This window comes from Schistosoma mansoni, chromosome 3 (genome assembly GCF_000237925.1).
Source record: "Schistosoma mansoni strain Puerto Rico chromosome 3, complete genome".
NCBI lineage: Eukaryota > Metazoa > Platyhelminthes > Trematoda > Strigeidida > Schistosomatidae > Schistosoma > Schistosoma mansoni.
The window spans coordinates 26,243,585-26,264,844 of NC_031497.1; the positions used below are offsets into that span (position 1 = coordinate 26,243,585).

Below are 21,260 nucleotides of genomic sequence, written 5' to 3' on the forward strand. Positions count from 1 at the left end.
ACATTGAACCCTAGTTACTTTAATGTCGAGAATTTAGTTTTACAAACAATTGTAAATTCATAAGCTACAATTTTAAAAAGTGTATTTTCTCTAAAATTGAACAATGCGGCCACTACTCTAAGTGGCTCGACACTGCTTGCACTAAAAAGGACTTGACACACATGACATTAATCACCACCCAGTGATCAATCAATTGTGATTACATCTCAGTCCTACAGGAGGTCGGTCGCGGCCCGGATAGTTCAGTGGTAACGTCTCTGACTGTGAAGCTGAGTGACACGGGGTCGAATCCGTCAGAAAGCACCAGTTCCCTAAAGATTCAGTCAGTCAGCGACAACGTAGGACCAGGCACATATATGCGTCGGTCCAAGTTTCCATACCTCGTTAGCACAACAAGATGAACACCGGATTCACAGAAGTAATTAATTTAGTGGTGGTAGTATGTAAAAGATAGGTTGTATATAAGGATATAGTATAGGAAGGAAAAAAGTTATGAAGCAATTTTAATCTCAAGGTTTAAGGGAAGATAAAGAGTGTATACACCTACGCCATTGTGATCGATTCTGAGCCATGTCACACAGAGTCTCCAACCATTGGTTACGATAGTCACGTGGACCCCAACCAAGTAGTCTGCATCTGCCAACATGGCTCATACTAGAAATAAGTAATCTCAAGGACTGATGATACGTCTTGGTTTGGCCGCCACTAACTCTCTTCCAACCATCTCCTACACTGGTCAACATTGCGCGTCGTGGTAATCGGTGTTCAGGCATACGTAACACGTGGCCCAACCATCTTAGTCGATTAAGATTCACAAACTCATCAACTGATTTACCATTATCATTCCCTGGTACTCTGCATCTAACCTCACTATTACTTACCCGGTTATCCCAGCAGATGCGAGCAATATTTCTAAGGCATCTGTGGTCAAATACTAGTAACCTACGAGTATCTTCTACTCTTAATAGCCACGTTTCGCGGCCGTAAAGTAGAACAGAGCGAACTGCTGTGCAGTATACTCGTCCCTTAATTGATAGACGGATATCTTGTCTTCGCCATAGGTGACGTAAGTTGGTAAAAGCCAAACGAGCTTTTTGAATCCGTGCTGAGATTTCGTCAGACACCAACCTATTAGGGCTGATCAGACTTCCAAGATAAGTGAAGTTGTCCACGCGTTCGACTACTTCACTCCCTATCCTTAGTTCGGGTGTTGACGCAGGTCAGTCCTGGAGTAACAATTTACATTTGGATGGGGAGAAACGCATCCCAAACATCCTGGCATTATTACTGAGTTCCAACAGAAGACTCTGCATTTTGCCAGCGTCTTCACCAAACAGGACTATGTCATCTGCGTATTCTAAGTCGCTTAGTGGTCCCCCTGGTAGGAGATCAATTCCTGAAAATTCAGTCGAAGAGAGTGTTATTTCCAGCAACAGGTCTATAATGAAGTTAAACAAAAATGGGGATAGTGGACAGCCTTGACGGACACCACTTGAGGTTGTAAAATCATATGACAGTTCGCCATAAGCTCTCACTCGACTAATAGTGTTCGAGTAAAGAGCCTTCACAAGGTTTATGTACTTCTTAGGTACACCTTTCAATGACAGACACTGCCACAGAACCTCTCGGTCTACAGAGTCAAATGCTGCTTTCAAGTCAAGAAAAACTATCATTGTCGGACGCCGATAAGCATGTCTGTGCTCTAAAACTTGACGAATGGTGAATATGTGGTCGATACAGCCACGACCAGGTCTGAAGCCAGCCTGATTTTCTCGTGTTTGCAGTTCACGAGTCTTAGTTAGGCACCCGATAATTATTGAGGCTAGTATTTTAGATACTATGTTAGTCAGACTAATCCCTCTATGGTTATCACAGGATGATTTCGGCCCCTTCTTATATATTGGGACAATCAGAGATTGTGACCAGTCAGATGGGATTACGTCCGTCTCCCAGATTTTAGCCAGAATATTAGTCAACCTAATCGCTAAAATTGGACCACCGTATTTAAAAACCTCTGGAGCCAATCCATCTGGACCAGATGCTCTTCCTCGTTTCAGATTACCTATAGCCTTTTGAACTTCAAGTAGGGTCGGGGGGCCTACTTCAATGTTCCATTCAGGTTTTCTGGGAATAGTGGGTAGTTGTGCAGTAGCTGAGGGCCAGCTAAACTGCTCCTTAAAGTGTTCCGCCCATCGTTCTAAACGTTTAGGTTGAGAGCAGATAAGGGTTCCGTCTTTTTCCGAGATTGTCTCACTTACACTTGACTTCTTAATTCCGGTTTCTTTTATTAGTCTGAATAGTTGCCTGGTGTTGCCTACAGCCGCTGCCTTTTCCATCTCTTTTGCTTTCGTTGCCCACCACTGCTCACGATCGTTCCTTAGACTTTTAGTTAACCTAGATCTAATTTGTTTACGCTCTTCGTCGTGTTCAGAGCCTGATGGGATGAGTTTACGCGAATCCATCAGTGAAATAGACTTAGAAGAAATCCACTGGTATTTTGGAGCCCTATGGTTTAAATAACTAATAGATGTTACTGCTGTTTCCACAGCTGTTCGTGTGTCTTTCCAAGCAGCATCTGGGTCAGTCTCGTTTACAGAACTGCCTAGATGTGAACTCAGTTGCTTCTGGAATTCGCATTTGGCTTTCTCGTCCTCCAGTTCAATCCTAATGGGTCTTCTTAGTGTACTTTTCCTGCGTCCATTGAGGCGCAGACAAATGCGCGCTCGTATTAAAGCGTGATCAGAGTCTAAACAAGTATTCCAATACGAGCGACAATCTTCTTTTGAGCCTCTCCAACGATGACTGATGACAATATGGTCTATTTGAGTTCATCGTTGGTTTGGTGCAGGTGGTCGCCATGTTAGACGATGTCTCTCCTTATGCTTAAAATTAGTGCTTGCTAAAAATAAACGACTGTCTGAGCATAGTTGCAACAGACGATCCCCATTATCGGTTCGTTGAGCCGGAATACTAAAACACCCACCTAAATGTCTTTCTGTTTGATTTAAGCTGCCTACCTGGACATTAAAGTCACCCGCTACGACTACTATGTCTGAGCGCTTAGCTTTCTGAAGAAGCTCAGAGTTTTCTGTAAAATTCATCTTTTACTTCATCATGGCTGCAGTCAGTGGGAGCGTAGGCAGAAACGACGAAAAGGCAACGACGTGTGCCCCTATCCTTCCGAGTTCTTACGAAGCCATTTAGCCGGACAGCATACAGGCGACTGTTAACGGGGATCCATTCTAGTAGTGCTTGTTCTGCCCTTGTACTTAGTGCTATGCCTACACCTGCAAGTCCGCGAGAACTAGCCAACGGGTCGCCAGATACACGGAGGGTGTATTTCGTCGGCTGTCCATTTTGGCGAGGTGAGGTCAAGTGAATGACCACACTGGGATCCTGTATGCGTGTTTCGGAGACACAGCATACATCAATGGTACGAGATTCTAGGGTTTTAGCTAAGGAGGCATGTTGACCGATTTGGCATAGGGTACGTACGTTGAAGGCTCCAATGTGTAGTTTGGAGAGAGGTTTTAGTAGACCTGGGACAGCGTTTCGCGCACTAGAATTGTTGGCCATGTTGACACTTGAGGAGGAAACCGGAAAAGGAAGTTTAGTGTTGAAAGTCAAGGTAGAAGGAATAGTAGGAAGTGAAGAAGGAGATTGATTATGAATACAGTGGTCTTGAGTGTTGTTAGAGGTATGAGGGCAGTTATCACTTCCCGGTTGCCCACACCGTGGAAGGATTCTTCTAGAGGTACCTGAAAAGGAAATTGGGTTAGGAGTGGTCTTAATGACCTGAGAGCGTGACCGTAGTGCCCAAGGGACAACTGCTTGAGGTCGGTCACACACGACCTTTTTGTGGGTAGTTTTTGTGTTAGCTCCGTTCTTCAAAGGACCTTACCGCCGGAGACGGATATCCGTGGGATAAGGCGAGGTGTGCATTTTTAGGGTCGACCTTTTCTAACTCCACCCCTCCTTGTGGGAAGGCAGCATCGCTGTCATGCTGGTTGTCTGAAGGAAACACCTTACTGCTGTCACACCTCTGTACATTCAGCAGTATGACTTCGCCTTCGGACCTTGGGTTTGCTGCTTTTAGTTTCACCGCTCTTCAAACGACCTGCCTGGCATGGTAGGACCTTGAGGAACGATTGTTCCAGCCAGTATATCTCGATTGGCTCATCACGATAGGCAAGCCCGACCACCACATCAAGGTAGCAGCAATGATCGGGAAAACCGTCCATATTATTATTATTATTATTATTATTATTATTATTATTAGATCTTTTTAACCTTTTATTGAATATATCACCCAGTAAGAATATTAGTTCACATCGTAGTAGTATTAAGCGCAGTCGATGCGTGCGTTTAGAAATATGTAATTATTGTTTGCTTTTTCCTATTGTTACGCTTTTTTAAGATAAATTGATAAACAAAGTTCATAATCCAGCCAGAAAACCACTTAATAACCGTTTTCAAATTTGCTATTGTATTACTTACTTACTTATTTACTTACTTACGCCTGTTACTCCTCGTCGAGGAGCATAGGTCGCTCACCAGCATTCTCCATCCAACTCTGTCTTGAGCCTTCCTTTCCAGTTCTTTCCAGTTAACATTCATCCTTTTCATATCTGCTTCTATTTCCCGGCGTAATGTGTTCTTTGGCCTTCCTCTTTTCCGCTTCCCTTCCGGATTCCAAGTTAGGGATTGCCTTGTAATGCACATTTGTGATTTTCTTAATGTATGTCCTATCCACTTCCAACGTCTTTTCCTAATTTCCTCTTCAGCTGGAAGCTGGTTTGTCCTCTCCCATAAAACGCTGTTGCTGATAGTATCCGGCCAATGGATGTTGAGTATTTTACGTAGACAACTGTTTATAAATACTTGTACCTTCCTATTGTATTGGTTTGATTTATTTAAAACAAGGCCTATTTAATGCAGTACTTATCCTTAAAATAACTCTGTCATACTAAAAAGACTGTTTTTTGCTGTTTTTTTATTACTTAGGCCCCATTTCTGTCGATATTTCGTATTGTCATTGAAAACAGATGGGAAGACATTGTATTAAAAGTAGAAATGGTGGATTGATCTCCTACAAAAAGTCTAAAGCAAAGGAGTTAGTTAATAGCGCTAACAAAATATCTTGTTTAACTAAGGAACTCAATATATCACTAGAAATTCCTGACTACCTAAATGTAAATAATGTTATCACTGTTGAATGCATAAAGGCATCTAAAGTTGATGTAGCAGTTGTTGACGAATTAATGCAACTACTTCAAGAAAATATGCAAGTAACTATTGTTCTTTTTATAAATAAACGATTTGTTTAGAGTTTGTATATTTCGTCGTCGTGGGGTTGGAATGCAGAAGCTAAACGAGCTGAAGCATTTTCATCAAAATCTTGGTTAATTATTTGTCGTTGTCAAACTTCTGAAAGTCAGTCAATAGCTGGATTTGTTAGTTTTCGGTTCGAATGTGAAGAAGAGCATCCTGTGTTATATTGTTATGAAATCCAGTTATATCCACAGTTTCGTCATTTACATATTGGAACATTTTTAATGAATCTACTATTGTCTATTTCATTGGCATTGAATATGCATCGTGTTATGTTGACAGTGTTCAAGTCGAATAAAAGTGCCAATAAGTTCTTTGAGAAACTAGGATTTGAAACCGATGAAACAGATCCTTCTATGTTCAAAGGAGTTAAAACTGTTGACTATAGGATTCTGTCCAAATTAACTTTTAAAGAAAATTTGAATTCTGGAAGTCAATTTGCTACTTCTCTACAGACTTGAAGTATAAAGTCATCCCGTATGTATTTAGATCTCTCAGTGTAAAATACAATCATAAACTTTTGTTACATTTTCGTTCTACATCAAATGTTAAGGTTTTTTTAGTTTTTTGCACATATTCAGTCAGTCAGTAACAACGTAGAACTTCGTACGTACGTACATCAGTTCAAGTTGCTATACCACATTAACACTGAGATGCAGTTGTCGATTCAAATCCCATAGTGGTAGAAGTAGTACGAGTATAAGCAGTAATGTGAAAGATTAGGGTTTGAAGATGTTATTGAAGGAGTATAATCCAATGAAATAAATTTGGAAAGAGAAAAAAAGATGGGGACATGAAGAATTCAGAAGATTAGAATTTGGCAGAACACAAAGAGTGGATGTACCTTCACCATTTCAAACGATTTTGAGCCATGTCATTCAAGGTCTCTAACCATCGGTTGCTATCATCTCGCGAATCCCAACCAGATAGTCTACACCTACCAACATGGCTCAGTCCAATTGTCAGTGACTTCATGGATTTGTGCCACGTTTTGGTCTGGCCACCCCTAGCTTTCTTCCAACCTACTCCTACACCATGGAACATTGTACGTCGAGGCAGTCGGTGGTTGGGCATACGTAACACGTGTCCCAGCCATCTCAACTGATGAAGTTTCACTACTTCGTCAATCGATTTGCCACCCTTACCTAGTACCAGTTTTGCACATATTGGAACTAACTTTTTACATCGATTCTCTAGTTTTTATGTTTCTCATACTAGAAAGATGGAAAACACTCACACATTTTAGTTCTGCAAATAAACAACGAAATCCTGAGTAATTCTGTGACAATGTTTTTTAAATTTTCAATTAATTCACTTACTAGTTACTTAAGCATGAGTCACACTCTGAGTTTGTCGGCTAGTGATTCTACCTACTTGCCGAAAACAGCGGAGCAGGATTTGAACCTAGGACTTAGTAGTTGAAAATCAAATGCCTTAACCATTAGGCCTGCGCTCCACAAAATTTAGTTTTGTGGTCACAATTGATTGATCACTGGGTGGTGATCAATGTCATGCGTGTCAAGTCCGTCTTAGTGCTGATTGAATGCTATCGATCAAGTTGCAATGTGGTGTGGCTACTAGTCTAGGTGGCTCGATACTACGTACACTATGTTGAGATGAGATGGCGGTTGGAGGTGGTCAACAGGAAACCCTGGACCTAGGTTTCGAGCTACTTGGCACTCGTCAGCAAGGTGTACCTTTAATCTTGAGGGACTCACCGTTGCTGCTACCTTGATGTGGTGGTCGGGCTTGCCTATCGTGATGAGCCAATCGAGATATACTGGCTGGAACAATCGTTCCTCAAGGTCCTACCATGCCAGGCAGGTCGTTTGAAGAGCGGTGAAACTAAAAGCAGCAAACCCAAGGTCCGAAGGCGAAGTCATACTGCTGAATGTACAGAGGTGTGACAGCAGTAAGGTGTTTCCTTCAAACAACCAGCATGACAGCGATGCTGCCTTCCCACAAGGAGGGGTGGAGTTAGAAAAGGTCGACCCTAAAAATGCACACCTCGCCTTATCCCACGGATATCCGTCTCCGGCGGTAAGGTCCTTTGAAGAACGGAGCTAACACAAAAACTACCCACAAAAAGGTCGTGTGTGACCGACCTCAAGCAGTTGTCCCTTGGGCACTACGGTCACGCTCTCAGGTCATTAAGACCACTCCTAACCCAATTTCCTTTTCAGGTACCTCTAGAAGAATCCTTCCACGGTGTGGGCAACCGGGAAGTGATAACTGCCCTCATACCTCTAACAACACTCAAGACCACTGTATTCATAATCAATCTCCTTCTTCACTTCCTACTATTCCTTCTACCTTGACTTTCAACACTAAACTTCCTTTTCCGGTTTCCTCCTCAAGTGTCAACATGGCCAACAATTCTAGTGCGCGAAACGCTGTCCCAGGTCTACTAAAACCTCTCTCCAAACTACACATTGGAGCCTTCAACGTACGTACCCTATGCCAAATCGGTCAACATGCCTCCTTAGCTAAAACCCTAGAATCTCGTACCATTGATGTATGCTGTGTCTCCGAAACACGCATACAGGATCCCAGTGTGGTCATTCACTTGACCTCACCTCGCCAAAATGGACAGCCGACGAAATACACCCTCCGTGTATCTGGCGACCCGTTGGCTAGTTCTCGCGGACTTGCAGGTGTAGGCATAGCACTAAGTACAAGGGCAGAACAAGCACTACTAGAATGGATCCCCGTTAACAGTCGCCTGTATGCTGTCCGGCTAAATGGCTTCGTAAGAACTCGGAAGGATAGGGGCACACGTCGTTGCCTTTTCGTCGTTTCTGCCTACGCTCCCACTGACTGCAGCCATGATGAAGTAAAAGATGAATTTTACAGAAAACTCTGAGCTTCTTCAGAAAGCTAAGCGCTCAGACATAGTAGTCGTAGCGGGTGACTTTAATGTCCAGGTAGGCAGCTTAAATCAAACAGAAAGACATTTAGGTGGGTGTTTTAGTATTCCGGCTCAACGAACCGATAATGGGGATCGTCTGTTGCAACTATGCTCAGACAGTCGTTTATTTTTAGCAAGCACTAATTTTAAGCATAAGGAGAGACATCGTCTAACATGGCGACCACCTGCACCAAACCAACGATGAACTCAAATAGACCATATTGTCATCAGTCATCGTTGGAGAGGCTCAAAAGAAGATTGTCGCTCGTATTGGAATACTTGTTTAGACTCTGATCACGCTTTAATACGAGCGCGCATTTGTCTGCGCCTCAATGGACGCAGGAAAAGTACACTAAGAAGACCCATTAGGATTGAACTGGAGGACGAGAAAGCCAAATGCGAATTCCAGAAGCAACTGAGTTCACATCTAGGCAGTTCTGTAAACGAGACTGACCCAGATGCTGCTTGGAAAGACACACGAACAGCTGTGGAAACAGCAGTAACATCTATTAGTTATTTAAACCATAGGGCTCCAAAATACCAGTGGATTTCTTCTAAGTCTATTTCACTGATGGATTCGCGTAAACTCATCCCATCAGGCTCTGAACACGACGAAGAGCGTAAACAAATTAGATCTAGGTTAACTAAAAGTCTAAGGAACGATCGTGAGCAGTGGTGGGCAACGAAAGCAAAAGAGATGGAAAAGGCAGCGGCTGTAGGCAACACCAGGCAACTATTCAGACTAATAAAAGAAACCGGAATTAAGAAGTCAAGTGTAAGTGAGACAATCTCGGAAAAAGACGGAACCCTTATCTGCTCTCAACCTAAACGTTTAGAACGATGGGCGGAACACTTTAAGGAGCAGTTTAGCTGGCCCTCAGCTACTGCACAACTACCCACTATTCCCAGAAAACCTGAATGGAACATTGAAGTAGGCCCCCCGACCCTACTTGAAGTTCAAAAGGCTATAGGTAATCTGAAACGAGGAAGAGCATCTGGTCCAGATGGATTGGCTCCAGAGGTTTTTAAATACGGTGGTCCAATTTTAGCGATTAGGTTGACTAATATTCTGGCTAAAATCTGGGAGACGGACGTAATCCCATCTGACTGGTCACAATCTCTGATTGTCCCAATATATAAGAAGGGGCCGAAATCATCCTGTGATAACCATAGAGGGATTAGTCTGACTAACATAGTATCTAAAATACTAGCCTCAATAATTATCGGGTGCCTAACTAAGACTCGTGAACTGCAAACACGAGAAAATCAGGCTGGCTTCAGACCTGGTCGTGGCTGTATCGACCACATATTCACCATTCGTCAAGTTTTAGAGCACAGACATGCTTATCGGCGTCCGACAATGATAGTTTTTCTTGACTTGAAAGCAGCATTTGACTCTGTAGACCGAGAGGTTCTGTGGCAGTGTCTGTCATTGAAAGGTGTACCTAAGAAGTACATAAACCTTGTGAAGGCTCTTTACTCGAACACTATTAGTCGAGTGAGAGCTTATGGCGAACTGTCATATGATTTTACAACCTCAAGTGGTGTCCGTCAAGGCTGTCCACTATCCCCATTTTTGTTTAACTTCATTATAGACCTGTTGCTGGAAATAACACTCTCTTCGACTGAATTTTCAGGAATTGATCTCCTACCAGGGGGACCACTAAGCGACTTAGAATACGCAGATGACATAGTCCTGTTTGGTGAAGACGCTGGCAAAATGCAGAGTCTTCTGTTGGAACTCAGTAATAATGCCAGGATGTTTGGGATGCGTTTCTCCCCATCCAAATGTAAATTGTTACTCCAGGACTGACCTGCGTCAACACCCGAACTAAGGATAGGGAGTGAAGTAGTCGAACGCGTGGACAACTTCACTTATCTTGGAAGTCTGATCAGCCCTAATAGGTTGGTGTCTGACGAAATCTCAGCACGGATTCAAAAAGCTCGTTTGGCTTTTACCAACTTACGTCACCTATGGCGAAGACAAGATATCCGTCTATCAATTAAGGGACGAGTATACTGCACAGCAGTTCGCTCTGTTCTACTTTACGGCCGCGAAACGTGGCTATTAAGAGTAGAAGATACTCGTAGGTTACTAGTATTTGACCACAGATGCCTTAGAAATATTGCTCGCATCTGCTGGGATAACCGGGTAAGTAATAGTGAGGTTAGATGCAGAGTACCAGGGAATGATAATGGTAAATCAGTTGATGAGTTTGTGAATCTTAATCGACTAAGATGGTTGGGCCACGTGTTACGTATGTCCAAACACCGATTACCACGATGAGCAATGCTGACTAGTATTGGCGACGGTTGGGAGAGAGTTAGGAGAGGCCAAACCAAAACGTGGCATCAGTCCTTGAAGTCAATATCTTCTATTCTGAGCCATCTTAGTTGGGGTCCGCGTGACTATCGTAACCAATGGTTGGAGACTGTAGGTGACATGGCTCAGAATCGATCACAATGGCGTAGGTGTATACACTCTTTATCTTCCCTTAAACCTTGAGACTAAAATTGCTTCATATCTCTCTTCCTTCCTGTACTATATCCTTATATACAACCAATAATTTATATACTACTACCAACACTAAATTAACTACTATGAATCCGGTGTTCATCTTGTTGTGCTAACGAGGTATGGCAACTTGGACCGATGCATATATGTGCCTGGTCCTACGTTGTAGCTGACTGACTGACTGATGGACGGTTTACAATAACTTTTCTTCATACATATGTTACGATAATACGTTAATAAGACTAATCATGTTATATCAGAACCAAGATTTGCGACCCAATATGGAGAACCAGATTAACACTAGAGAATACTTTATTTAATAAAATTACAAGCAGTCACAGCGAGCACTGACGATTGCTACCCCAAGTAGGTCATCTGTAAAGTCCAAATTGTCTAGTTGCATCCAACCTGTCCATTGTATTCCGTACTTCCCCTTAGATGTGGAGGTCTTCATAACCCAGTCAACTACCAGAAGAGATAGTGTGAGAATAAGCAGTCTGTCTGACTCCGGTCCTCACTTGGAATGCGTTTGTCAGCTGTCCGCCATGCACGAATTTGCTGTGTAGTCCGTCGTATGAATTCCGGACGTATGTTTGTGGGAGAATATCGTGCCACCTATATTCATCTTGTTGAGTACACATAAACTTGTGAATTTCTCGCCATTTTCGATCCTTTCTCCCAGTCCTTGTCATCCCATGATATATTCATACCCAGTGTGCTATATTCTGACTTTGGAGTTTAAATCACTCATCAAGATGGTCGGCTACTTTCCTGAACACTTCACTATGATCAATTGCAGCCTCTCGTAAAACTGATCTCTGTCGTCATCGTCTCTATCATTGGTTGGCTCATAACGCTGGATAATATTCATTGTGATTTCCTCTATCTTTCTTTTGGAAGATACTTTGATGATCCTGGATCCATGAGATTTCCATCCTATAAGTGCATTACGTGCTTCTTTGGACAGCATCAGAACAACCCCCGGAAGGTGCCGAACATTTTCTTCCTCATGACCACAATACAGCAACATGTCTCCCGAATCTATCCTTTTCTGTCCAGCTTGAATCCAGTAAGTTTCACTTATTCCCGGCACCACAAATTTGTATCACCTCGTCTCCGTAACTATTAGACTGGCCTTCCAAGTCTCTTACATTGTCCGAACATTCCATGTATCTATAATAATTGTTGCTTCGATTGTTAAGAACATCGGTCTAGTGACTTCCGAACAATATCAGATTTCACTATGAGGTGTCATAATTCTTTTAAATGAAGATCTTTCAACTCCCAGGGCACAGTTTAAATGGTTTAATTTGTTTATTCTGGCTAGCTTTTTTAGCAAGGTCGTTTTCTACTGGATGAGGTTGCTGACCCTATACCTAACCCTCTGTTAACCGGGCTTGAGACCGACAGTAACCTTAGAAGAGCTACAGGAGGAACACACAGTCAGTTTAGAGTAGAAATCAATGACGGAAAAATACATATTTAACAGACCTTGGGTTGTGGATTTTTGTTGACGACCAACCATACTCTACTTCACTTACACATAATAATAGTAATAATAAGGTGGTGTACCAATGTCTGAACAACCAGAATACGGTTAATCACTGATACTCGTTCAGAAGTGTAACTAGTCAAATATATCTAACGTCTTTACCAATACAAAACAAAGTAGTACGAGAACTTTACCTACAAAAGATATCCAAGCACGATAATCCATTCACGTTAATTGTTATGATTTAAAATGTTAACCGAAATACATATTTACAGCTTCTTATTGTAACTGCCTGACTGAAATCAAACTATTACCCCAAACAGTGACTATTAGCAGAAAATGATTCTATCCCGACAAATTACGACAAATTAAACCACGTTCATACTGTTATGAAATAAAAACTTACAGAAAATACTCAACAAAACCGCTATCACCGAAACATGGTTCATAAAAGGTGTAAGTTTTGCTCTTATCCTTCTGTAACTGGGAAACGACATTCAGTTTCGTTTGTTTCGTAAGACTCCGATAGTAATAAACTAGAGTTTATTACCGTGAAAATAATTTTCCAATGCCTATTGTAATGTTTAAATGGCCGGCTCTTATTGCAAGAGCAGTGATAAATTGGTACTAGAACTAGGTGTTCCTTCAGGCACTATTGTAGTACTTACCGTACGCCTATAGAGCCCTTTTTCTGTCCATCAAATACTCAATTCTATTCAAGTCAGGTATCTTATGTCCTTATGTACTTTGTCATATACCATCTAATTATTTAAGCCGTATAAACTTGACTTGTGTATATCATTTATACTGATAGTTTCAGTTATACTTACACTGTTCATATCACCAGAAAAGGATTCATTTGAAATTCAATGAACAGGCATGTTCGTTTCCACAAACCTACGACACCGTTGCCTTTTTTCCGACAAGAGTAGCTAGAACAAGAAATCCTCAACTTAGCCTGTAGGCGAATAGTAATATCGTTACCCATTAAGGATAGCCTGAGTATTATATACATAGCTAAACCGCACTTGAAGAAAATAGCTAGAAACCACATTACGATTCTTAATACCTAAACAAAACATATGGAGAGATCAACAAAAACTACAGCGCCAGTCCGAGATCTAATATGTAAACCTGACATGTCTTTTACTACAACGGGTAATTTTATGTGTGAGAGTTAATTATTCAGATCAAAGTTGTTATTCTACTGCCATAGCAGTAAATAAAATATATTTCACCAATTTACATTGTTAATTGTTATATAACTAGGTAGCGTTTCCTAATAGGCTGGTAAGTCGCCCTAGGTCATCAATATAGTACACCTCAACAAGTAGGATTAAGCCATGAACTATTCAAGCGTATCGAACGAGAATAGAAAACACAAATTTCAAAGAAGTTAAGCCTGTGAAAAATAATACTGTCCTTTCGAAAAAAGGGACCTACACCGAGTAATAGGAGTAACCTGTAACAACTTGCAACACTAATAAGGCCTAGTTTAGTGGCTTGTGTTCAGTCAGAAGGTACTTTGTGTACAAAAGGAGCATGCAGAGTAGCGTGAAAACTGGAAACGAAAACATAAGAAAACGTGGGTCGATGACCCAGCAGGTATACACAATGCACTCGCGTCTAACTAGGGAGAGAAGTGGACAGCAACTGGAAATAACACAATCCTCAGGTTAAAACAAACTTAGGATCAATACTAGAATCAGGGGACCCAAACCACTACATAAGTCAAGTTCAAACTGACTCTTCTCAGTGAGCGGATGACCTCAAGGTCTGACCCAGTTATTTACTTTCGTAAAACAAGTGATTGGGTTCAAAAGGTTTTAGACTTTATATTATGTAAGATTAGGACAATATTACTCAGGGTAGTCTCCCCAACTCCAATAAAATTAAAGTGAATATCACACGCGTTAGGCAAGAATCCGAATCTGCACTGGCTTTTCAGGAAAGTGAGATAGGGTGCGTAGACTGGAGTTATACTTGTAGCGGTAAATAAATCCCCAAAATCAATAGCTCCATAAGTCATCGAGATTTAGTGCTGACTGCATTGGCTTTAATGAACTCACCTAGCTGAAGGCGCTCGGTCATGTATCCGCACCAGATCACAAGTGAGTATGCTGAGCTTTCCTTCTCCTACAACCGCTAACCAGCTTAAATTTGTCACTTCTCGATATATCTATATTCTACCAAATGTATCTTCGATTCTCTTCGCTTCTGACTTCTGACTTTATTGGGTACCTAGTGGTGAGCCAAACGTAACATAGTACACACTTTCTTAAACTGCGAGTCTGGTCCTTATTGGGACTTTGTATCAATTTTTACCTTATTTTTTATATATCGTGATATCTTTTGGTATTTGCGATTTATTTTCATCATTCATTGCTGTGCTTTATATTCATGAAGATCGAACAGACTCCTAAACTATTTAAGATCAAAGCTCTTTCTTAACCCTCACTTCAGCTTATGCCTTTCTGGCCCGACAACACCGAAGCCTGGTTTTGTTGCGCAAAAACTGAATTCCACGGGCACAGCGTGATCGATCCACGTGGACAATTCCTCGCAGTAGTGAAGGCACAAACGCGCAAATCCAACCGGTATGTCCCATCCAGTATATCCACTAGTGATGTTTCGGAACCTTGTAAAACTCCAAAGAAGTCTATTCTCAAGCGCGGAGGTCTAACCGATCGACAAAGGTTGGATCAACTCCTCAATAACAATGATCTATAACAGGGCTCAGCGACGGAGATGTTGTTACGAACGAGAGATCATTGGTCAAAGGACTTTCGACGATGGCTTGTTTAGGCAACGCTTCTTGTCTAGGCTTCCCCAACAGGTGCAGGTAGTGCTTTTCCTATTTCAAAATAACACTGTAGACAAGCTGGCTGCATTTGTCTACCGAATCCTGGAGATTATCAAGACTTCTAACGCCGAAGTCTATCCAGACAAAGAAGAACCTCAAACGATACGAAATGACTTTACAGAACTACGTCATGCTCCGACACGATAACTTTGTATTCGTCATGACGGTGGATGCCCTCGAACTCCTCAGAGTACTTCACGAAAAAGATCTGTCTCTAGGTCACGAGAAACAGATAACCGTGACTGATGTTGGTACCATATTAGGTATGGAAAATCTCTAAATTTCAGAAACCCTTGCAGTTTCCCTTTTTCTCAAACGATCAACACGAAAAGCGTCTCGATAAACTCCCCAATCAGCACGTGTTAACGGCAACCGTAGCCAGAGAACATAACCGTCCGTCATGCATCACTGATGCGATTACGGAAGTTCGCTACCTCGTCGACACCGGCGCAGAAGTTAGCGTTCTTTTGGCGAATTTTAACGACCAAGTGCACGAACCGTTTTCGACTTACAGGTGACAAACCGATCGCCTCATATGGTCAGCCATGTGTTTATCTTAACACAAGCCTACGCAAACCCATTCACTGGGTCCTCATTGTTTCAGATATTTCAACGACAATTATTGCTATAGACCTGCTATACCTTCATAATCCACTTATCGACACGCGAAAATGGTGGTTCAGTAGACGGAAATGCCAAATTATCTGTGTATGTAACTGTGGAATTATGGTCTACTTCATTATCGGCACTACTTTAATTATAGACCTAATCATAAAATTGTAGGTTTGTCATGTTGTAACTGCCTAACCTATGAGATCTAATGTGGAAGTCACACCATCATCTACACTGACTCATCGTATCGTAACAATTACCAATACATGATGAAGAACAGATCCAGGCTGGGGACAGAACAATATATTTGATATGAATTAAAGGGGTAAGACAACACACAAGAATAGACACGGCTGCAATTCTGAGCCATGCCATCCTATCAACTGAATTAATGGAATTCTTTCCTCCCGCGTTCTCCATCGTTGGATTTTTCTCCGAGTTAAATGTTAAATAATTATTTTCCAACTTGTCTCATGCTCATATGTGAGGATTGTGCGGTTCGGGCTCAGTGCTACTACACAACTCTTCCACCAGAATCAACGTGACGTTGGTTTGATACCAGATTGAGTGAGATGTCGCGCGCCAAAAGTTGCCAAGAATAATGAGAATCCTCCGGGTATTGGTAAGCTGAAAGATAAATCAGAAAGAAAGAGGCAGCGAATAGTCAGGAAATACATGTTAAAATTTTAAAATGTTTGATTTGATTCTTAACCCGCGCAAAATGGAGATTTTAGTGAAGATCATTTGAATTGAATAAAATGGGACTACAGTAATTGAAAATAATTCCATGTAGATATATTTTAATAAGTCTGTAGTAACCTACCTTCATGAAGAGAACGCGACTGGCATAATGGAAACAATCATTATTATGACCAACCGTACTAGTGATTGTTTCACTGCATCCTTTCGTTTAAGTGTACCAAATTCACACTTCTATTGTTTTGTGACCTTGTATAAACTCTCGTACACTCAGTTGTCTCGCTTGTAAACTTTGGTACGATCTCAGCATTGTTTCGATATCACGAGGTCACTAACGAATACATCTTACTACAACCTTCAAATGCTTTTCGATATTTGGCCTTCAGAGGGATCTAACCTAGTAGCTGGCACGTAGTTTTCCTGTACTGGTGATCATAGTTAACCGCGACTCCACACCAACTACAAGTCGCCGTAAGATTCGTAGCAACAGCCATTGGTTAGTAAATTTAGCTAGTACAAGTATTTTGTACTTAGAAATAGAAAAATAATTGTTGTGTTGGTGTTGATATCGGTAGTACCTTTGGCCCGAATTAGGGAGTCAGTTGATGTTTATGTTGGCATGTTGTCCGTATGAGTTGTTTTCCAATTGCATTCACATTAGTAGCCAACTAAAAGAATAAAAGTATAACCGTAGAAAAGAGTTCCAACTAGTGTTCCGGTTAGTTTGTTAAGTGTGATACGTTTTATATGGTTACTGGGAGATTTCCTCAACCTCATTACTACTTAACCGTGATATAATTTAGTAATACTACTAATATATATGAATCATTATCAAAAAATCCTTTCAGTACGTGTGAAGTGATAATTATGAATTTTGGACAGATAGCTAAGAGCAATTCGCTAAACATGAGTGTCTTCATAAGAAACATGCTCTAGACTCAATGTTCTGATTTACCATAGATTGATTGTTTATATTCATACCTACCGGCTGATAATGCACATAAGTTAGTTGCAAGTGTGAAGTTAAGAATGGGTTGGAAAACGATTTGAGATATAATGATTATAAGTTGTTGAAATCAATTAAGCTTATGCGCCGCAATTAAAGGTGATGTGGTGTAGCCAGATTTATAAGTCTTTACAAAGTGATTAACAGTGAGTGATGTTCATGTGATTATCATGGAGAACATAAGACGTAACCGAAAGGAGTACACTCCCAACTCATGTCTATGATAATGGCTTGAACCTTATACAGTGTAATATCCAAACCTAAATTCCAATAGGTCTGGATGTGGCCGAATAACTGGCAAGCAAAAGTGAAGAGACTCGCAAACTATGATAATCAGAAGTATTTGAATTGTAGTATAAACTAGTAATCCCAGGAATAACTCAATGTAATCAAGACGTATTAGATGAGCCCGAACGAATGTATTGTATTTGGAATTCAAAATTACAACAGTCATCAATACGAAGAAGTCATTGATTTATTTAAACATCACATCCGCCACAGCTCGAATTGGAGTCTAAGTGTCTGTAATCAATTGTTCGTCTTCTTCTTAAGTTCATCTTACATCTGTCCGACGGTGTATTGGATGTAGACTCTGTATTATCTAGAATGCACTCATTAGTATTAGAATTAACAACCGAAATTGGAACAGACTCACCTGGATTCTGGTACTGTATTTGATCAACATGTCTGTTATGTATAGTCAAGTCATTGATATCCAGAATTCGCACCATAGATTTTCCAATATTCTTCACCACGATCCCCGTGGCTGGTCGAAGATCATTACCACGATAATATGTAACTTCTACAGACTCCAAACACCTCATATTCGAACGGAGAATTCTTCCTTTTAATAGCTTTGATGGAGTCTCTTTCGTCACAGAATGCTTAGCATTTCTATATTGAAGTAGAAATGTATCTACTCCCCTCTCCAGTTCATTAAATGTCGAAGCAGCAATAGAATCAATAGCAATTTTCAATGTTCTTACGAAATTTTCTGCCTGACCATTAGAACAAGGGTGCCTGGGAGCCATAAACAGATGTCTGCACCCTATACCATTCAACCAATTAGTGACTGCATCCGCAGCAAAATGAGAGCCATTATCAGTGACTAACACCATGGGAACTCCTCGACTAAACACCTTCCTTAATGCTTGGATTGTGAAGTCAGAATTTGGTGAAGTTGTGAAAAAAACTTCAGGCCACTTAGAAAAAGAATCAATAACTACAAGTGCATAGTATTTGCCAAGAAATGGACCACAGTAGTCTGCATGAATTTTCTGCCACGCCTCAGACGATACTGGCCATGGGGTCCACTTCGAAGGCAGACTTTTTAGCTTATGACATTTCTCACAATTGTTTGTTGTACGACATATATCTGCATTTATCTCTGGCCACCAACATGTGAGTCTTGCTAAGGACTTCATTTTCTCAACACCTAGATGTCCACTATGAAGATCATCAAGGACAGGTTTGCGTAATGAAGGAGGAATAACAACACGATCATTTAAACACAAAATACCGTCAGGAGGAGTAGATAACTCGTCCCGCTTCGAATAATAGACAGGAAATCTACGTTTCAGATTAGCATTCCAACCCTTCCGTATAGCACTGAGTATACATCCAAAGTATCTACGAGTTTCTCTAGTGAGATCTGGACGTCTCACCGGTAAAGGTTGCACTAACAAGCAGTCTGAAGTATTAACAGGTCTATCTTGTAATGGTTGTCGAGAAATGTAGTCAACGTGTTGAATTTGTTCTGCACTCCTGTGCTGAATCGTATAGTCATAAGCACTCAAAGCAATACTCCATCGTTGAACCATAGCAGCTGAGGAACGTGTTAAGGATTCGTCAGGATGATAAATGAACTTTCAAGCCTCATGATCAGTAACAATGGTAAACTTCTTTCTAAATAAATATTTATGAAGTCTTTTAACAGCCCAAAACACAGCTAATGCTTTTCACTGAGTTTGTGATTAACCTTGTTCAGTAACAGTAAGCTTGCGTGAAACACATATAACTGGCCTACCTTCCTGTTCCAAAACTGCACCAATACCCACAGGTGATGCATCAGTAATAAGAACAGAATGTACACTGGGTGAGTAAGTTCGAAGAACAGCATCACTTTGAAGAAACTTTAGCAGACTTCGTAGGCATGACTCTTGTTCTTCACCCCATTTGAATGAATTGGATGTCAAAATATTAAATAAACAGTTGGCACGACAAGAAAAATTAGGAATAAAACGAGAATAGTACTGAAGAGCACTCACTAGTGAACGTAATTCTGTGATATTTTTTGGAGACGGTGCATTTGTCAGTGGGGCTAGTCGTTTCATATCTGGTCTAAAACCATTACCATCAACTAGGTATCCAAGGCATTCAAAACTAGATACACTAACTGAACATTTATTTGGATTCACTGTAATATTCTCAATTAAACGACGCAATAAAGCAATAAGTCTCTGGTCATGAACTACTTTATCAGCACTATGAACAATGAGATCATCTTGATAAACTTCAACACCTTCAATATCGCTGACTATCTTATTCATGACCTCTTGAAATATGGCTGGAGAACAACTAAGACCAAATGGAAGGAAGTTGTATTTGAACAGACCAAAAGGAGTGTTAATTGTTGTCAAGATAGATGAAGATTGATCTAAAGGGATTTGAAGATAAGCATCTTGTAAGTCAACTTTCGAGAACACTTTAGAACCATGAAGTCGATTTAGAATATCTTCAGCCTCCATCGTCGTGCATGTTTGCTTCAACAAACGGGAGTTCAGTGTTAATCTGTAATCACCGCATATTCTAGGGGTCTTGCCATCCGACTTCAATGGCGTAACAATAGGAGTACCCCATTCTGAGGACTGAACTGGTTCAATTATACCTTTCGCACACAAATCGTTCAGTGACTTATGTACTGCTTCTCGAAGACCATAAGGAATTATTCGTCTTTTAAGAAAGACTGGATCACCCTGTACTTGAAGTTTTATGGGCTGAATTTTCATACCTCCACTACACTTAGCACACACAGCTATCAAATCCTTGAGTAAAGCATCAGAATTCTCTGTAGAAACTAGTAGAGACAATTCCACTTTAAGCCTTTTCAGATTTTTTAAACCCAGTATGGACAGTCCTGTTTCACTAGCTAAAACTTCACAAGGTACGTATGAAAAATTATCATTTCTTATTAGCAATTTACAACATCCTCGTATAGGCAGTCTGTGTCCAGTAATCCCCCGTATTGGGACCTCAGTGGGTTTTACCACAACATTAGGATCTAAAGATTTCAAGTTCTTAAATGAAATGATGGACTCTATACTACCTGTGTCCACAATAAAGTCATGAAATGAACCAAGGGATGTATATAATCGCTTTTGAATATGAACATTCCCTTTTGAAGTGGTGGATAAAGATAAATGATCATTAGAAACAGCAGAATTATCGGGATCTAAGTTACCAGACTTAGTAATACTTGAAGCAAAGTGAACAGTAGTTTTGCACACTGACTGAATGTGTCCTATCTTGCCACATTTAAAGCATTTAGCATTACGAAATGCACATGAATTACGAGAATGAAATTTGCCACAAGATAAGCATTTACCAAACTTATTCTCACCTTTGTTGTTTGCTTTGCAGTCCCTTGTTAAACCACCTTTCATATTTGCACGAGAATAGAAATCACGATTAAACAAACGCAAATTTGATCGACCCTGAGATTGTAATTCATCATGACGACTAAGCAAAGTATTAGAAATTTTCATCGATTGAATATCAAGTTCATTCACTGCTTCGTAGTTAATACATGCAGTTCTAGCATCTTGAAAAGAACAG

At 40.8% G+C, this 21,260-nt stretch overlaps 1 protein-coding gene across 1 annotated transcript; it reads left to right on the top strand.

Annotated features, from left to right (window-relative positions):
- The first annotated feature begins 4,980 nt into the window (after window positions 1–4,980).
- On the top strand, window positions 4,981–5,853 carry Smp_115340 (putative acetyltransferase (gnat) family containing protein). The gene is made up of 2 exons (XM_018799805.1): window positions 4,981–5,288; window positions 5,328–5,853. The coding sequence occupies exons 1-2, from the start codon at window positions 5,046–5,048 to the stop codon at window positions 5,790–5,792; spliced, it is 708 nt and encodes a 235-aa protein (XP_018651558.1). The 5' UTR covers window positions 4,981–5,045; the 3' UTR covers window positions 5,793–5,853.
- Window positions 5,854–21,260: the final 15,407 nt, after the last annotated feature.

Coding starts and splice junctions, on each gene's coding strand:
- Smp_115340 (XM_018799805.1), top strand. CDS start 5,046: ATGGGAAGACATTGTATTAAAAGTAGAAATGGTGGATTGATCTCCTAC. Junction 5,289..5,327: donor TACTTCAAGAAAATATGCAA/GTAACTATTGTT, acceptor CGATTTGTTTAG/AGTTTGTATATTTCGTCGTC.